Source organism: Cephus cinctus, unplaced genomic scaffold, assembly GCF_000341935.2.
Source record: "Cephus cinctus unplaced genomic scaffold, Ccin1 Ccin1_scaffold0413, whole genome shotgun sequence".
Classification (NCBI taxonomy): domain Eukaryota; kingdom Metazoa; phylum Arthropoda; class Insecta; order Hymenoptera; family Cephidae; genus Cephus; species Cephus cinctus.
This window is the reverse complement of record NW_014333096.1, coordinates 91,175-107,632: the sequence shown is the minus strand read 5'-3', so window position 1 is coordinate 107,632 and position 16,458 is coordinate 91,175. Positions and strand designations below refer to the sequence as shown.

The 16,458-nt window shown below is 34.1% G+C and overlaps 1 protein-coding gene across 2 annotated transcripts in view; it reads right to left on the bottom strand.

Annotated features, from left to right (window-relative positions):
- LOC107267586 (vacuolar protein sorting-associated protein 13A) overlaps nucleotides 1–16,458 on the bottom strand; it is a 24,073-nt gene extending 7,615 nt beyond the window's left edge. The window contains exons 1-37 of one of the 2 annotated variants that reach the window (XM_025084922.1): nucleotides 16,199–16,458; nucleotides 16,027–16,134; nucleotides 15,677–15,803; nucleotides 15,412–15,574; nucleotides 15,119–15,330; nucleotides 14,552–14,726; nucleotides 14,029–14,483; nucleotides 13,723–13,944; nucleotides 13,538–13,650; nucleotides 13,216–13,415; nucleotides 12,965–13,131; nucleotides 12,720–12,837; nucleotides 11,959–12,258; nucleotides 10,837–10,969; nucleotides 10,535–10,765; nucleotides 10,321–10,460; nucleotides 10,156–10,256; nucleotides 9,835–10,034; nucleotides 9,573–9,752; nucleotides 9,164–9,353; nucleotides 8,925–9,094; nucleotides 8,253–8,633; nucleotides 7,789–7,955; nucleotides 7,452–7,713; nucleotides 7,284–7,386; nucleotides 6,861–7,198; nucleotides 6,306–6,447; nucleotides 5,928–6,226; nucleotides 5,626–5,797; nucleotides 5,343–5,534; nucleotides 5,034–5,275; nucleotides 4,590–4,884; nucleotides 4,222–4,376; nucleotides 3,487–3,689; nucleotides 3,048–3,384; nucleotides 2,751–2,963; nucleotides 25–501 (exon numbers count right to left, since the gene is read on the bottom strand). In XM_025084922.1, the coding sequence (XP_024940690.1) occupies nucleotides 25–501; nucleotides 2,751–2,963; nucleotides 3,048–3,384; nucleotides 3,487–3,689; nucleotides 4,222–4,376; nucleotides 4,590–4,884; nucleotides 5,034–5,275; nucleotides 5,343–5,534; nucleotides 5,626–5,797; nucleotides 5,928–6,226; nucleotides 6,306–6,447; nucleotides 6,861–7,198; nucleotides 7,284–7,386; nucleotides 7,452–7,713; nucleotides 7,789–7,955; nucleotides 8,253–8,633; nucleotides 8,925–9,094; nucleotides 9,164–9,353; nucleotides 9,573–9,752; nucleotides 9,835–10,034; nucleotides 10,156–10,256; nucleotides 10,321–10,460; nucleotides 10,535–10,765; nucleotides 10,837–10,969; nucleotides 11,959–12,258; nucleotides 12,720–12,837; nucleotides 12,965–13,131; nucleotides 13,216–13,415; nucleotides 13,538–13,650; nucleotides 13,723–13,944; nucleotides 14,029–14,483; nucleotides 14,552–14,726; nucleotides 15,119–15,330; nucleotides 15,412–15,574; nucleotides 15,677–15,803; nucleotides 16,027–16,134; nucleotides 16,199–16,339 (7,824 nt within the window). In that variant the 5' untranslated portion in view covers nucleotides 16,340–16,458. The remainder of the gene's footprint in view (nucleotides 1–24; nucleotides 502–2,750; nucleotides 2,964–3,047; nucleotides 3,385–3,486; nucleotides 3,690–4,221; nucleotides 4,377–4,589; nucleotides 4,885–5,033; nucleotides 5,276–5,342; nucleotides 5,535–5,625; nucleotides 5,798–5,927; nucleotides 6,227–6,305; nucleotides 6,448–6,860; nucleotides 7,199–7,283; nucleotides 7,387–7,451; nucleotides 7,714–7,788; nucleotides 7,956–8,252; nucleotides 8,634–8,924; nucleotides 9,095–9,163; nucleotides 9,354–9,572; nucleotides 9,753–9,834; nucleotides 10,035–10,155; nucleotides 10,257–10,320; nucleotides 10,461–10,534; nucleotides 10,766–10,836; nucleotides 10,970–11,958; nucleotides 12,259–12,719; nucleotides 12,838–12,964; nucleotides 13,132–13,215; nucleotides 13,416–13,537; nucleotides 13,651–13,722; nucleotides 13,945–14,028; nucleotides 14,484–14,551; nucleotides 14,727–15,118; nucleotides 15,331–15,411; nucleotides 15,575–15,676; nucleotides 15,804–16,026; nucleotides 16,135–16,198) is intronic. The other variant, XM_015739504.2, reaches the window with a different exon arrangement.

The window sequence follows — 16,458 nt, the reverse complement described above, 5'->3', positions numbered from 1 at the left end:
TGAATTCATAAAAGGATGACTTACCCCATTATCCATTCTTAGTATGTTTTCTCCAACCATCGAAAAATCAAAATGTTGTGACACCAATTGACTATTATTCCACTTAACACGCATCTTCATTGACTCTGTACACGGCCAAAATGCAATTGCCTGACTTGGTAACAGATCGTTCCATAGATCTGCTTCTTCGTTCTCCTCCATAAATCTTAATTTGCGCTTCGTTTTATTGATCACCAAAAAATTTGGTAGAAATGTTAAAATCTTCGTTAGCAGCGGAGAGAAATGCGATGTTGTCATTTTTGCTTGAATTTTATATTTTCGTCTTCGCTCTCCGTCTTTGCATACAATTAAAGACGTAGAACAAATTGCATTCAGTCCAAAAGCTGCTGACCAATCTGATTGATGAGCTCGTAGTCTGACCAACCTTCTTCTGCTTTTCTTTTGTGAAAATACTATTAACTCTTCTCCAGGGATTTCGTAAATTATATTGGATCGTATTTCCTACCAAAAGATATTAGTATGAGAACTGCGTAACAGATATGCAATGATTATACATACATGTTAGTCTTTTCATTTGATTTCAATTATAAAATTAATTTTAATCGGTACATTTGGACAGAAAGCTGTTTATAACATACATTTATGTTATTAAAATATATTTCATATGTATTATCTTGTTTGTCATAACACAATATATGATATCACAAAAAGGATTTAGAAAAATTAACTTTATAGTATTTTATCTCATTTTAATGCGAGCAAAATTTCATAGAAATTAAAGAAATATTCATATGAAGTGTGACGTGATTTTTCGATTCACGGTCAGAAGGCGACTCCGGCTACCGATACAGATAACGTTCTCGATTTCGGATTCCCTTCGGGTCGCCACTCTCCTCAAAAACTACGCTCTCGGGTTGATTTGTATAGTTATGCCAATGCTCTCGGAAGATTTCGTTATTGTGTGGTCGACGTGCTCGAATCTGCCATGGGAAGATAGTCTCGACGTACCGAGTTGCCCGGCAGACGAGAGTACCCGACGGAGACGTCTTCACGAACCGGCAGAAGCCCGGGTGAGATACCGACGCTCTGCTGGAGATGGGCAAAGGGCTGTAGAGTGGGTGGAGATATAGTTTTGATACGGTTAAGGGCAGAGGAGGAACCCTCCTGCCCGAGTTAAGGATGTGGTGTCCAGCTGTCGCCCGATGCCCTGGGGAAGCGGCCGTGAAGGTTCTCCAAAAGTTACGTACCGATTCGCTAAGGAACGCTCTCGATTTGGTTTAAAGGGACGACTCGAGGGAAATGGAAGAGTTATCGGCTATAAGGATCTCGACCAATCAGAATGATTAGTTCTTGAATTTGGCTATTATAAAAGCAGTCCGTCTCGGGGCACCGACCGAAGTGTCACGAACTGGCTCGCGCTCCCGTGCTATCTGTTGTTCGTTTTTCTAGCCGTATTTCGATACGGTATAGCAAGTTCACGTTCATGTAGTTCTCGCGATATCTAGGAAGTTCTATGGATTTTCTGGGAGTGTTCCAAAGGTGTAATGCTGTGCCCTAGTGCAGTGCCCTCCTGAGTGTCCTTTGAATACAGTTCGCGGCCTTCACGGATTAGCTGCACCAGCTCCGGTGAGGACTCCGAATTTATTAATTAGTGAAGGGATTTCGATTAGATAGTTCAAATTCGGTTCGGTTGTCGCTGTCTCTCGCACTATTTGCCTGACTCTTACTCCAACCCTCTTTACCTCAACCTAGCAGTCTGAGCGGCCGTGCATTTTTGTAACCTTTTGCTCCCGCTCATGCATCCAGTTGCGTTTGTTGATTTTACGCGACCCCAAAAATCAGCACCTACGGTTGCATTTCTCGATTTTACGCGTCCCCAAAAATCGACAGGATCCGTTAAGTTATCACATTATCTGATAGGTTCCGTAAGAGCTCTCATTTTGGTGAAGTTGGGCCTGTTCCACCCCAACTCCCAGTTCATACCGGCTCGTCAGTTCCCGATGAAAAAAGAATTGGCTGGCGCCCGCGGGCCTGTTCCACCCCAACTCCCAGTTCTTTTACGCGTCCCCAAAAATCGACAGGATCCGTTAAGTTATCACATTATCTGATAGGTTCCGTAAGAGCTCTCATTTTGGTGAAGTTGGGCCTGTTCCACCCCAACTCCCAGTTCATACCGGCTCGTCAGTTCCCGATGAAAAAAGAATTGGCTGGCGCCCGCCTGGCTTGTGGATGTATGAGCGGATTTTTCGCTATCGATGTCGAGTTAAGAAAAAGATATACGTTACAGAAGTTAGATAGTTTCTTATTCCCATAATAAACTAGATTCTGAATTATGTACTTATTGAAAATTTTTATGGCAGATCTTTTTATAATCGTAATCAAGGCAAATCTAATAGGACCAGCATTTTAGTAAAACAGTAGAAAATATAGGAAAATTACCATTTAAACGTCTTTGTTTCCGAGGTCATCATGATACTTCAATGTATTACAAATAATTTGGCAATAATTTTTAAACCAATTCACTATGCAATAAAATAAATGGTATTTATCTTTAAGAATATATTTTGACGTTTTTCCCTCAAAAATAAGGATACAATATAAGTAGCTCTTTATATCGCTTTGAGTTATCATTTTGTGAATCTCCCTTGTCACTTTTTTCAATTTTTTAAACATAATCGTTATATAACGTAATTTCTCTATTGTGCTCACTACCTTCTATACAGAAGAAAAGAAAGTATTTCTACACTTACTCGTATATAGAGAGGTAATCCGGTCTTATTAACGATCCAATACTGTGCATAGATAGTGATCACCCAGCTTTCTGATTTATTTAATTCTACGCAAAGGACCAGTGATTTAACTCCTTCGGATTCACAATCGGCAGTCATTTTCACAAATTTCATTTCCAACTCTGATGTTAACATGAATGTACCACTCCACTGACAGCCTAGATAACTATAAATCTGTTAAGAAATACAGTTTCAATAAGTCAAAGTACGTATCTTATTTTATTACGGTCACCTATAATCGGCAAAATAATTCCAAACCTCAAGATTACAACGATGGTCACTGTCACACTTCACCGTGTATGCGCTTACTTTTTCTCCAGGTTCAATTCTAACGTTATATTCGACATTCGGTATTTTCATCTCTACAGCAAACGGTAATCTGTTATTAAATATAACAGGTGGTACAATTTTTAATTCACATTGTGGAACTTGGGAATTTGCATTGGTAACGGTACGTTTCTCCACATATATAACTTTCACTGCAAATAATGCAGTATCTTTTCCTTCCTTCCCATAGCAATATACATCTTTAGCGCTATTCATATTCTCACTTAATTCTTTCCACCAAATTCCACTATCGCTTACTTGATACTTTCTAGAAGTAAATTGTTATGACAAAAAACATTATTTTTTTCATTAAATCAACGTACCAAGAGACTTGGAGAATCTCGAAGCTCTCTTCAAGTATTTTACTTACTCTGCGTAAGTTGGCAATATGTAGATTGGTACATGGTAAGCAATATATAATGGCACATTATAGACATGATCTGGTTCGAGAATAGTCATTCTCATATTATCATCAAATGGATTCAAAGCTTCTCCAACGCAAGGTAAATCCAGTTTCTTAAATAGTGCTTTTTTATAATAGAGCCCAAGTGCATATGTAGTGTCATTGCGGATCTGTAATTATATAATATGGCACTTACTGTTACAAATGCTTATATAAACTCCCTCTTCAACAAGTTGAATAGAACCAGAGACGAATGTATAAACTTTAAACCATAAACCATATAGAAACATATACATTTTATAGGTTTCTTTGTAATATTTTAATTCAAGTTTTTAAATTTCTATCTCTTTCTATCGGATGTTTAAGCAGTTCTGCAAATAACACTATGGGTAAGAATCCAGTATTCTTCAAAAGAACATATTTTACATAATTTATAAATTTTGTCAGATGCATATAGCATTTATTTATATGTATATTTCTTATAGCTCTCTATGTACCAAGTCAGTTATTTAGACGTATACAATCTCTTTTAAAAGTGTCTTTAAACAGAAAAACTTATTTATTGCGATTTTCTTTACAAACAAACATTTGATAGCTGTTACTGAAGGAGTAGAAACTCATATTTTGCCTTGTTATACAACGGAATACTTTTTTACCACGACTTTGACTCATTCTAGGAACAGAATGTAAAAAGGAAAATACCTGCAACGGCGTGCGGACTGTAATTGTCTGATGAAGAAGACGATCGATATTTACTTCGAGAAGTAAATGGTATCGGATTCCATGTCTAACAGGACTCAGTGGAATTAGTTTGCATCTTTGTCTTTTTGGACAATAAAATGTTGTCTCATCGAAACCTAAAACGATGCAGAGTTATTAAAACTTATTGATATCCATATCCAATTATTTTCTAATTAACAGAAACAGAATTATAGGATAATTTTAAAACTAGAATGTCATATTCACATTATACTCATTAGTAATAAAACTGATATATTACAAGTTAATACAATATCCAGTACTAAGTTTGAAACAGTAATATCAATGTTACTGCTGATATATTTTCATACCTTCCATGACTACCTTCAAACGCTCTTGTGTGATCACTTTATAGATATCCACGACACTGTTGTCAGGAAAGGGTTGAAAGGATGTAGATTGTCTGTTACGATCATACGAAATACTACCACTTTGGTCAGAAAGGTCGTTCTCTATGGTAGCAAAATTAGAAGGACTAATAGCAAAATGGTCAGATTCTGGAGTACTTGGAGCGCTAGTTGGAGAATCAGGGACCTGAAATTCTCGTGCTGCAATTAAACGAAGTCCGTTGCTACAGTGACTCTGAAAAATATAAATAATCACTTCCTGTTACATGAACCGGGTTTGTCAGATCAGTTCCACATGTCAAGGGTCATCTTCTTATAGCGTATAAAAAAGGATCCCTGACTGTAAAACTTGTAACACAATCCGATTATACGTATCTCAGTAATAATAACTTTAATCACAATACATACTTCCTCTTTTACAAGTAATTCAATCCGACTCGGGTATCCAATATCATTGTACAAGTTAACTTGTCTTGTACTCATCATTACAATTGGAATACCACTTTTGCTTTTTGAAAAAATATTTAAAACCGTGTCTAGAAGTGCGATTGTATTTGGTGTAACTGTCAGATTTATTTTATCTTCCGCATGTATAGTAATGTAAGTTGCTGCCTGGTTCAACTTCGTAGTATTTTCAGGGACGGAGCAATCTATGAAACATATAAAAATAAATGTAGCAAGCGTTAAGAATTGAATAAAATTAATCAGTAGCCTTACGTGATTCCGCATGGTGTTCTGGTGTTTGTTCTAAACCTTCGTCTTCGCACTTACTAGATTCGTCGCTATCGCTACCCTCTCCATCACTACTATCTTTAATAAATAATCGATTGAAGGTTCGAGTTAATTTTCCTATTTCTCCATGATCATCTGAATCGGAATCATCATTTTCCTCCCTATTATATATTGGTTCTGTAAATAGAAAAATATGAATCACAAAATTATATCCAAAAATAGTGAAGTTGTTCGTATCGAATAAATATTTTATTCTCTCTAATAGTACCTCTCATTTTCGATGAAACAACATATTCTGGTCGTATAAATACCATATCTCCGTTAGCCTCATCCTCGCTGCTCTCGGTATCCCTCTTTTTCTTTCGTGACAAGCGTTCGTTCGTTTGATCCTTTGAAATTTTCCAATCAGAATTCAATGCATAAGCATCTGCTTGATACGCCTAATAAAACGGATCCGTTAATAAACCCTCGAGCAATGTATTACAAATTAAAAATGTTCAATGCAATATATTTTCATAAATAGTATATTAATATGCTCCTTTTATGTTAGTGGATAATGTATTTACTCACTTTAATCACTAATTCCCAAGGTCTGTAATAAACGCCATCCGTGCTGCAAAGTTCGATAAACGGTTCCCAATTTCCGTACTCAACGTTGTAGCAAAAAGCATACAATTTTAAAGACGTTAACATTTGAAATTTGTGACTCCAATCTTTAATAGTAATACTAATCTCGCAGTTTGCTTTTGCTGCAGGAAGTCTTTCAATTGTGTCTTCCATTTCTAGCATTATATCTATGGATACTGGTTTAAGCTCTAATACTTCACACTGATCCTCCATTTCATATGGTATTGATTTCTCTAAGAACTCTGTGATCAATGAATGTAATCAATTTTAATCAAACGGATCGCACTAATAAATAGGGAATTCAATAGGGAATGTACTAACCTTCCTCAACTTTTTTATATGGTATACAAGAAATTTTCTTCTGTGACCACAGATCTGCATATGAAATATTCTCTTGATATAAATCTTTCATATTGGCTTCTACCTCGTTACATTTGAGAAATACTAATGCTTCTTTTGTTATCTGCAACAGATATGGTAAAACGGATAAATTTGAAACTTGCACTAGAATTCAAAGTACCACAATTTTCAATTAATTATTCATTTTTAGATACTATATTCATTATGAAGAATTATTCTAGTCTGGCGTCTACAAATGTATATTTTTTTTTAATAAGAACACAACTTGGTTTGAATCTAGAACTGATTATTAAATTGGAATGAAGCTTTGAATTCTCAGTATAATATGTTTCTGAGTGATATGTTAGGTGTTCCACTTAGTTTTAAGGGATCAGTATACATACATGGCTGCGGGTACAAGTCGACGTGAAAAATCTCTCAAAACTAACCGAAACATCTAACAATTCGTTATATTTGTTTGGGAAACAATGATGTATTTAGACAAGTATGAATAACGTAAATAATTTCAAAACTTACGTCAAGGAAAGTTTGTATAATTCCAGCCGACAAATGAATCTGTACCGAACTCACAGCAGCAGTGATTTGTACGTTGTAGTTCAATAATTGTTCTTTTTTACAAATCTCTACATCACAAGGTTGTAATACCCAGTGCGGAGACTGTTTCAAGTATCTATTTTGACTTTTACTTTTGGCACGAATATCCGAAAAGGTACAAACAATCGAAGACAAGCCAGCATGTCGACTACATTCGATCATTAATTCCGCTTGAAATAATATTACATGAGCATTGTTCGCCTTCAAATCTCCAAAGACCAACACTTCGGGTTTGCGAATTCTTATCGAAATTGAAGTACCTATATTTATTCGCACAATACAGAATGATAATGATTAGAAACAAAATAGAAAAACCCCTGAAAAATATAATAATATTTCAGTAACCTGGTTGTTCTTCAAGACATGCTGCAGAAATACAAGAAGCTTGTTTTCCAATATTTGTCTGGTCCAAGCCTGCTGGTATATCTGATCCTTCGGTTGATTTAATCTTTAAATTGAATTTACACGTCATAAAGGTGCACAAAGTAAATGACTAGTAATTTTTGTACGTACAAATAAGTTACTGTCGCCATCGTATCCGCGATTGATAACTCCCTTGTCTACCTGTTCACCGGGTAGAGCATCAGCGAAATATCGACCCACGTTTATTATAAATGGTATAGACAAATTAATTCGCGTTTCTTCCACAAGCATATCGAAACATTTATCTCCACTTGACGCTTGCGTAAAAGTAATATCAAGTATCGGAGGCATCGAGACAGAAATATGTGATTCCAAATTCATTCCAATTGTTTTTGCCGGTGATTGAATTATCCTAACAATTGAGAATGATTCCGATTTAGGAACAATTTATCAATAAACTTCAGATTAAACGAATACATATACCTACTTTTTCACCGAGCTAGTATCATTACACGTATCTTCCAAGAGACAGCTCTTTACCGATACTTTCATATTGATGCTGTGATCATTGTATATATCCAAGGATGAAGATATCTCACCAACGGTAAGTCGGCAGAGCCCATGACTTAAATCACGCACTGGCGAACTCAAAATCTAGGATATATATAGTAATATTTTATAAGGTTCTTGATAAATTGCTAATAATACTGATTCTCATGATTACTGTTTCGAATCGATGAAAAATATTAATAGAACTACCGTGACATGATCAAAGATGAAAAATGGGAAGGAATTTAACTTAACTGGGTAAAAACTTCTTGGGAAAAAAAAAATCAGAGAAGGTACGCAGGATGAGGTTCAATTATAAATTAAGGGTTAAATAAGTAACTGAAAATATGTAATACCTCGCGGCAAAACTAAATCCTTGAATGCTTGTCTGTTGCAATATACCTCCTCGGCGTCTGAGAATAAATACAACTGCAGTCCGTCCAGCGTTAACTTTGTAGAAATTTCGCATGATGGGTGCTCATTTTGGGCGAAGAAAACTTCTAATTTCTTCACTGTCGCATCTTCGGCAATTGAATTGTCCAAATAGAGATTCGTTAACGATTGTCTGTTGTATCTTCCTCCTTGGCAACCAAGGACTTTCGCAAGATTATCTTCCCATACGGAAAACATAGACATAAGATCTTTTTGTCCAACATTGATTGAGATCAAATCCATAGAACCTCGAACCTCGCAAAGACCATATTTATGAGAACCTGTTGTACTTCGATATTCTGAAGTCCTTTTTATATCAAACCGTATATTAACAGGCTCTAAAATTGGCTCCTGGCAAAGGTATAAATTGTTACTGGATTAAGTTGGTAAAAGAAATTTGTTTATATTAAAAGGACGTTCCAAATCAATTAATCTGCAGAATACTAGTGTAACGTAGTGTTTCAACTTAATTAACTTGTGACATTAATAAGAGCAAAAATGACCCTAAGCAATGAATTACACTATTCGTGTTAGGATAGCAAGGTATCAAAATTATTGAACAATTCTAGTAGATGCTATGAAACATAAGTATTCTTACATATCATCAAGAACAATGTTTGTATTATTATATAATTTTCGCACCTGGACTTCCAAAGTTCCGCTCAATGTCATTACAGCCCTGGATATCGTCATAGATTTTAATTTTAATAAAATATTTTCAATTATAGATGCATATGAATTGTTTCCATTCACAGTCACTGACTGTTTTATTTGCGCTTTTTCTTTGAAAAAGTTTTCGGCCGTTAGTACACCTGAAAGAACGTTATTGTATTCGCAAACCACTAAAACGTAAAAATTTAACAAAATTTGTTGCTTCATACCTGTAGCGAAGACAATTAAATTTGGAATATCTTTCTTCTGAGGTAATAGTAAAGTCGGACCTTGAATATCGACAAATATGCGTAGCTTGGTTCCACTGTTCCTAAATTGTTGTATTCCCCAAGTTGACACACACTTACACGACGCAATTACAGGCTCACAAAGTAAGTATAGAAATGGCTCCATGAAATTCTAATAAAACCAACAAATAGTAAGTTGACAATTTTTTTCTTGGTCTTAATGTCTTAACGATTGTATATTATTAGCCGTGGTGAAATGTCAGTCATTCCTTTAGGTCAAACTAATTGATCATTGAATGGCAGTTTCACTATTGCATTTATGTAGCAAAAAGGACTGACATTACAAACATTCAATTAGGGTCATTATATTTATTAAATGGATACGACATACTTGGCATTCATGTAGAATTTTAGAAATAAACACTATATTCATTCGGCCAATCGAGAGTTTGAAACTTCCATCGGCCATAACATCATCTTGCTCCGTATCAATATCAGGACATGCATATAGCTTTGGCGTATGCCTGACATATTTCAAATCGCAAATCTTATCCTCGTCAGTTGTCACAAGCTATTAGTCAAGTAAAATACATTTACCACTTTAATTTAGAAACGTTTGAATCATCAAAGTAATCAAAATTCTGAAGCATTACCTTAGTGTAAAGAGTGAATTCGGTCAGATCTTCAACAGTTAAGCTTCTTACATGTGCACGTAATATCATTCTTTCATTGGCTTTATAAATACAGTCACTTTCCACACCTGAGACGTTAACTTCCAATAAATCATTTTCTCTATCGCACAATCGTAATATAAATGTATTTAGTCTTGCAGAGTAACTTAGTTTCAATGCACCTGCAACGTATACAACATTTTTTTTAGTAACGTGTATTATATTATATACCCGTAGAATAGTTGACCGTTTTATAAAATGGTGTAACACAGAAAGAACATTGTCTAATAAAAATTTACTTACCTGGTGGAATAGGTGGATCATCTTTTTTCTTTTTCCAAAAAGCAAATTTACTGTAGTGCGCTACATTAAAAATATTTCCAACGTTCTTCTTCTTACAGATTCTAAAGCAAGATTTATAATTTATAATAAATATTTGTAAATATCAGCAGAAAATGTAAATTTTACCTAGCCACATTAGTGTAGTAATCCTTTAACTTTAACAAAGCATATCGATGAAAGACAAAATTGATAGTTGCCACATCGATTACCAGAGACTGTTCAATACTCTTGAAGTGTGATTTAAAATCTGGACAGTTTGCTCTGACCTAAAAATAATAATTACAAATATTACATCATTTTTAATCTTTGTGGTGTGTAGAGATAATTAGTTAAATTGTACCTTGCGGTATAATATAGCAAGTACTTCAGTTGATCCATTTGTTGAGACAAGTTCAAGATACGAGCCTGTCACACCAGCGTTGGTTTTGTCTGCTAGAAGTATGGAACCAATTCCAAATTGTATTGCAGGTCCATATTCCATTATCGCAGCTTCGAGGTATAATGTACAAATTCTCAAAATTAAGTACGGATATTCCGTACCATCAATAGAATGTTCCAAATGAACGGATAACTATAATTTAATTGTAAAGTATTAATAATTAATTTATAAATATTTGTAAGTATTTTTCAAGGAGTTCCTACCTCTCCAATGACGAATCTCATCAAGAAATTAACACGATTATGAGGAGAAACATTGTCATCAAATCCTGGAAGATCTACTGCTCTGGTCCATCGTTCTAAATCCTCCTCACTAATTTCCGACGAAATTGCACTCCTGGTGATAATTGATCAAGAGTGAATTAATAAAGTTATTTAAAAAATATCAATTAGAATCTGACATATGATAAAAAACAATTTTCGGGGGTAAAATTTAGGGGTGGTTTTTATCCCTTTGAAAAATCCTGAAACACCCCAACTGAAATATTTGATGGAGTTAACGGAAACGCTTTTCTTTATTTTTTTGAGCGCATACCCCGGTTTTTATGCAGAAAAAGAGCATAAAAAATATAGTTTTTTCAAAATATAAAATAAGGGTTGCAACCCCTTGGGTCATTAACAAACCTCATATCTTCGACTTCTTATGACAAATATTTTCCACTTGGTTTTATTAACAAATATTAATTAGAAGTCGAGATATATTAAAAAAACGATTTTGGGGGGTGAATTTCAGGGGTCGTTTTCATCCCTTTAAAGTGGATGTCAGCACAAAAAAAAAATACGTGTCTCTTATTTTGTCGAGTACTGCAACATATCAAAAAATTATTGAAATCGGTGGGGTCGGGTTGGGGGGGTTTCCTTGTTAGATATGACAGTCATAATTATGAACGCGTGGGTAAATAATTTATTGGGCAATCTACGTATGAATGTATTTTACGTTAAAAATAGTGGTGACGGTTGAACTTGATTAACGGTTTTATCGTTACGAAATACAAATAATTGTATATGATTACAGTACACTCTCTGTATAAGGCCACTATCGTGTCTTTCTCATTTCCCTATAATATATAAAACTGTATATGAAAGCGAGAATGAGATACATAGCGGCTTTATGAAGAAAGTTTACTGTATTGAGAACAAACGTGCTCACTGAAGTTAGTTCGTTCATTAAATTACTATAAAATATTAAGTTTCCATCAGTATAATAGTCTGACCAATCTGGTATGGCACAACACATAGTATTTGAGATTATGTGCAATATTAGAAAATACAAAAATAAATGACTATCTTCGCAATACAGGAAACCATATAAGTCATATTGCATACCCTTCGACATCAGTTCCGCTGCAGTTGCTGCCCATCCCTTCTTTTTTAGCAGATTGAGAATGTCCTTGTCCCGTAACTGTAGAAGCCAAGACAATTACGGAGCGTATCATAATCAATTCATCAATTGAAAATGCAATTCCACGCTTCAATTCTTTCAATGCTTTTTGTTTATTAGATATGCGTTTCTCAGATTTATCCAATGTTGGTACTGGTATCAGTTCCAAGAAATTTAAGATACACTGGAACTTTTTTTCTGATAAGTTCAATTTAAAACTTGACACAGTTGCATTGAGTTTGGTTCTGTAATAAAAAAAAATATAACAGGCTTTTATGCGCAGATACTTATACTTTGATACTATAATATAATCATTTGCTTAGTCAGTGGTGGAATAGCAACAAACGACAGTTAAATTTATCAATATGAAGTTAAAGATCGAATTTCTTCATTCTTAATCAAATTAAACCAAATAAACTCAAATCAAATATTACAGTTATAAAACGAAGCTATGTCTAGATTTTCCATCCTATCCAACTAGTTAGTCTTAAAATAAAACAAATAATGTTAGAAATAAATGACCAAAAAAGAGAATTGTCATACACCAAAATTAATATTAATGTTACAAAATATATTGTTCATTTTACTTAAAGAAAATCTCTTTTAAGTTGACTTTTATGACTTTTATAACTGGAAATTTTATATTACTATTCGTATTCTTGTTTATTAAACAGAGTTAATATTAAAATAAATTTTATATTCTTACCGTGGCAGTGATCGATATTCAGGTTTCACACTACGTGACCAAGTTACGTTTGCATGAATCTTTGGTATTAAATGATATTCGGAATCTTTTCGTTTCCTTGCATCACGCCAATCATCGCCTGTAAACGAAATTACGAAATTAATAATGAAATAAAAATTACATGGAAGGAGAATAGAAAGTGTTCCATAATTAAATTTAAGAAAATGTGAATATTAGAATCTTTCGATAAAGCAATTTTCACCTACCTGAATGACAAAGTAAAACATGTCCATCATCAAAACTTATGTGAATTCTGTCATAAAGTATTTCCTCCAATTCCATAAGTGTCGCATCCTCAAATTGCACGTCTGTGGCTTGTAATTCACTTCTTAAAGACATTTTTCCCACATCAAATAGAAGTACATTTCCGCCCCTATAATATAACCAAGTATACTTTGTTTTTCATAGATTTAGGAAATATATACATTTATATAATAATGCTACAGATTCCCCATACTTTTGAAGTGATCCGCGTTCTGGGAAAATAAAATATGGACCCTTCAAATCCATCTTTAAATTGACTCTTAATCGTCGTGTAAAGATAGAATCTAGTACAGATGCACATTTTTTTGTGCATATTTCATTTATATCAATTACTGCGCGATCAATACGCATGTCATCCGTTTTAAAGAATTTTATAATTTCATTGACGGCATGCTAAAAATATAAAAGTAGTAAATATTAAATATCAGTATAAAATACAAGAAATAATGTAAAATACGAATTAAGAGCAAAACTAATATTAATGAGTTCCTATTTTTGTCATATTAGACTATTACCTTATGATAAGTTACTTCCAGAGGCTCCAAGGTTACTGATATATCATAGTCATAATCGGAATTCACTGGATTTTTTTCAAAATCGACAGACAAAAAATTGGAGGCCATATTCCCTAATGATAATAATAAATTTAAGTAACTGATTTAGGATAAGTATTCTTTCAATTATACGTATTTTCTTATACCCGTTAAGACGTTGTCAGTTGTAATCAGAGGAACCAACTCATTTTCTGCAGATGCACCCTCAATGACAAAACTTTCAGCTCGTGCAGATACTTTGTAAGCTAATAAACCCGGACGAGTTTCAATACTTGCCAAGAACTGTGTTAAAGTCACAACTAATACCTCTCGATCATTAAGTAAAAAACTTAAAGAATAATTAATAAGGGAAAAATTGTATTTTCGATCTGAAACATAAAAAAGAAATTAAACATCTACAATGAGCAATGATATAACATTGATTAAAAATAACACTATCATCTAATACGTACCTATGTGTTTCGGCACATTCTCGAGCTTTTCGGCATTTATAACCATTCCTGAAAGTTCTTGGCTTTCCACGTCGGTTAATTGCATATAAATATCATGAATTTTCTCATGGTTGACAAGTAATCGAAAAGCGGTAGGATTACGTGTATCTACTAGTACACGTCCTGGTTCCTTCTTTTTGAGTTCAACTTTAGCATGCTCCCGTGCAATAACAACGTTCACTATTGTAAGTGTGTCTTCATATTTTTGTAAATCCATTTTGAGCTCAGTGTCATTCGGTTGTCGGAGAGTACGCAAGAAAGTCTCTTTGTATTTTCTATAATTAGTTCTGTGTTGCCAGAAATAGTCCCACGTGTATGGTCTGACGTTGTGATCCAAAACCACTGAGTACGCATACTTCCACCAGGCCTTAGGATTTTTTTGTACCGTTTTGATAGGACGGTATTTTTGAAAAGGCCTAAAGATACATACCGTCATAATATGAACTGACATTAAAATCTGAATTAAATATACAATCATTCGAACCTGATAATTGTTACACGATGTAAGGAGTCAGAAATATGACATAGTATGTTATATTGTCGTTCCGAAAATTGAGTTGCTATATCTTGTAACACTATGTCGACTAACAACCTTGGTACTCGTGCTTCGTTGCTCTTGTTTATAATAATTTTTATTTTTGTTGTAAAGGGCTTCACCACTTTCATAAAATGTTTTAATTAGTTTCAGATATAGAGGGTGATTCACGAGAAGTTAAGAATCTGAGTGTGATTTAACTTGAGCAACGATCAAGCTCATTGGTCAATGACAATAGCGTTCCTTACAATTTTGACTTTGTTTTAATTGATTTAACTTGAATCTTATTATTGATAGTCCTTAATCACTGATCTGGTCCTTAACTAAATTTTATTGTCATGACTTTAATCGCTGACCAATCACAATCACCATCGCTGAAGTTAAGTCACGGCCAAGTCCATAACTACCCGTGAAACATCCCATACAAATTTGATGTATATTATGTAGTAACTTGAGCATAAAATTATATCATTAAACTACCTAAGAAACTTTTCAATCAAACTACCAGATACTTACAAAATTGAAATTCTTGATTATTCATGCTAAATGTTTGAAGGGCTTCAAACATGATAGTTTTCCAAGCAAGTAAGGTAGAAAGCTCCCATTTTTTAGGATAAGTTGGTAAAGATGGTTCTGCATTCGAATCCAAGTATACACTGAAAGATTCAGCTCGTACCAAATGGTACATGGATGAAGAATTAGATGATGTTACACCAGGTTTCCATTTACTGAAATGAAATATATGAATACCATTTATAAGAAATCAATATGAGGTTATTTTATAATCAAGTTGTATATAATATACTTACTTATTTGTAGTGGCCATTGAAAGACTTTGAATACAAAGACCACAAGCAATTGGAGAATTATTTGAAAGTCTATCCTCATATCTTATATGGATATTATTTACAGTTATCTGGAAATTTTTTATAACTGATGTTATCAGTCTGTCAAATGAATCTGGTGGTACCCCTAAAGCAATAGAAATATTGTTAATGATTCATAATCCAGAATTTCTAAATATCCCAACACTCATACCAAATAATAACTATATGTGAATATAAATTTTATTACCAGGGCCTAGGAAACTGTCCTCTTCCAAGTGTTCTAATATCCTTCTTTTTGTTGCTCGTATTAGACGCTTTTCCATTTCCATATTATAAGAACCAGACGTTGCCGGTACTGCCACTATGTAAATATCCTACAAAATATTTGAATGAAACCTACTTGTCTCATAAACACACATGATTTTCTACACTTTTACTGCACAACGATCCATTAGTAAGCCATACATTTATGTTAATGTTTAAACCATAAGAAGGGTCATGAGATTGCTAAAGAGTAGCATAATCCTTTTATCGTGCTTTGCAATTTAAGCATTATACATAATTTTTTAATTCACAATAAATGTATGAAATAAGTACCTGTATTGACAAAGTTGTAGGCTGTGTACTTAAGCCTGTCCATGGTATTTTCAAATTTATTTTCCCAATCAAACCGATTTCCACTCTTATCGGTAATCCGAGCTGATACTGAAAGAAGAAATAAGCAGTATATATTTTCAGAAACGGTTATTATGAATGCCAATTTTCCTACCAAAGCTTCTGGCTTCAATTTTAAATCAGTTAGGTAAGTATCTCCAGAGAAGATCCCGACATTAAATTGTTCAGTATCCAAGTCTTCCACGTATTTTCCCAAAAACCGGTTGAGGAGAGCAGCTACAGCACCCTCAAACATTGTTTCTGTTTCTTCTCTTACAAGTCTTGATCTGTCAAATCTACACTTCCAGAGGTCCCGTCATAACCTCGCAAATATGAGAGCAACCTACATTTTCATTTGTAACATGCGCAAAGCAA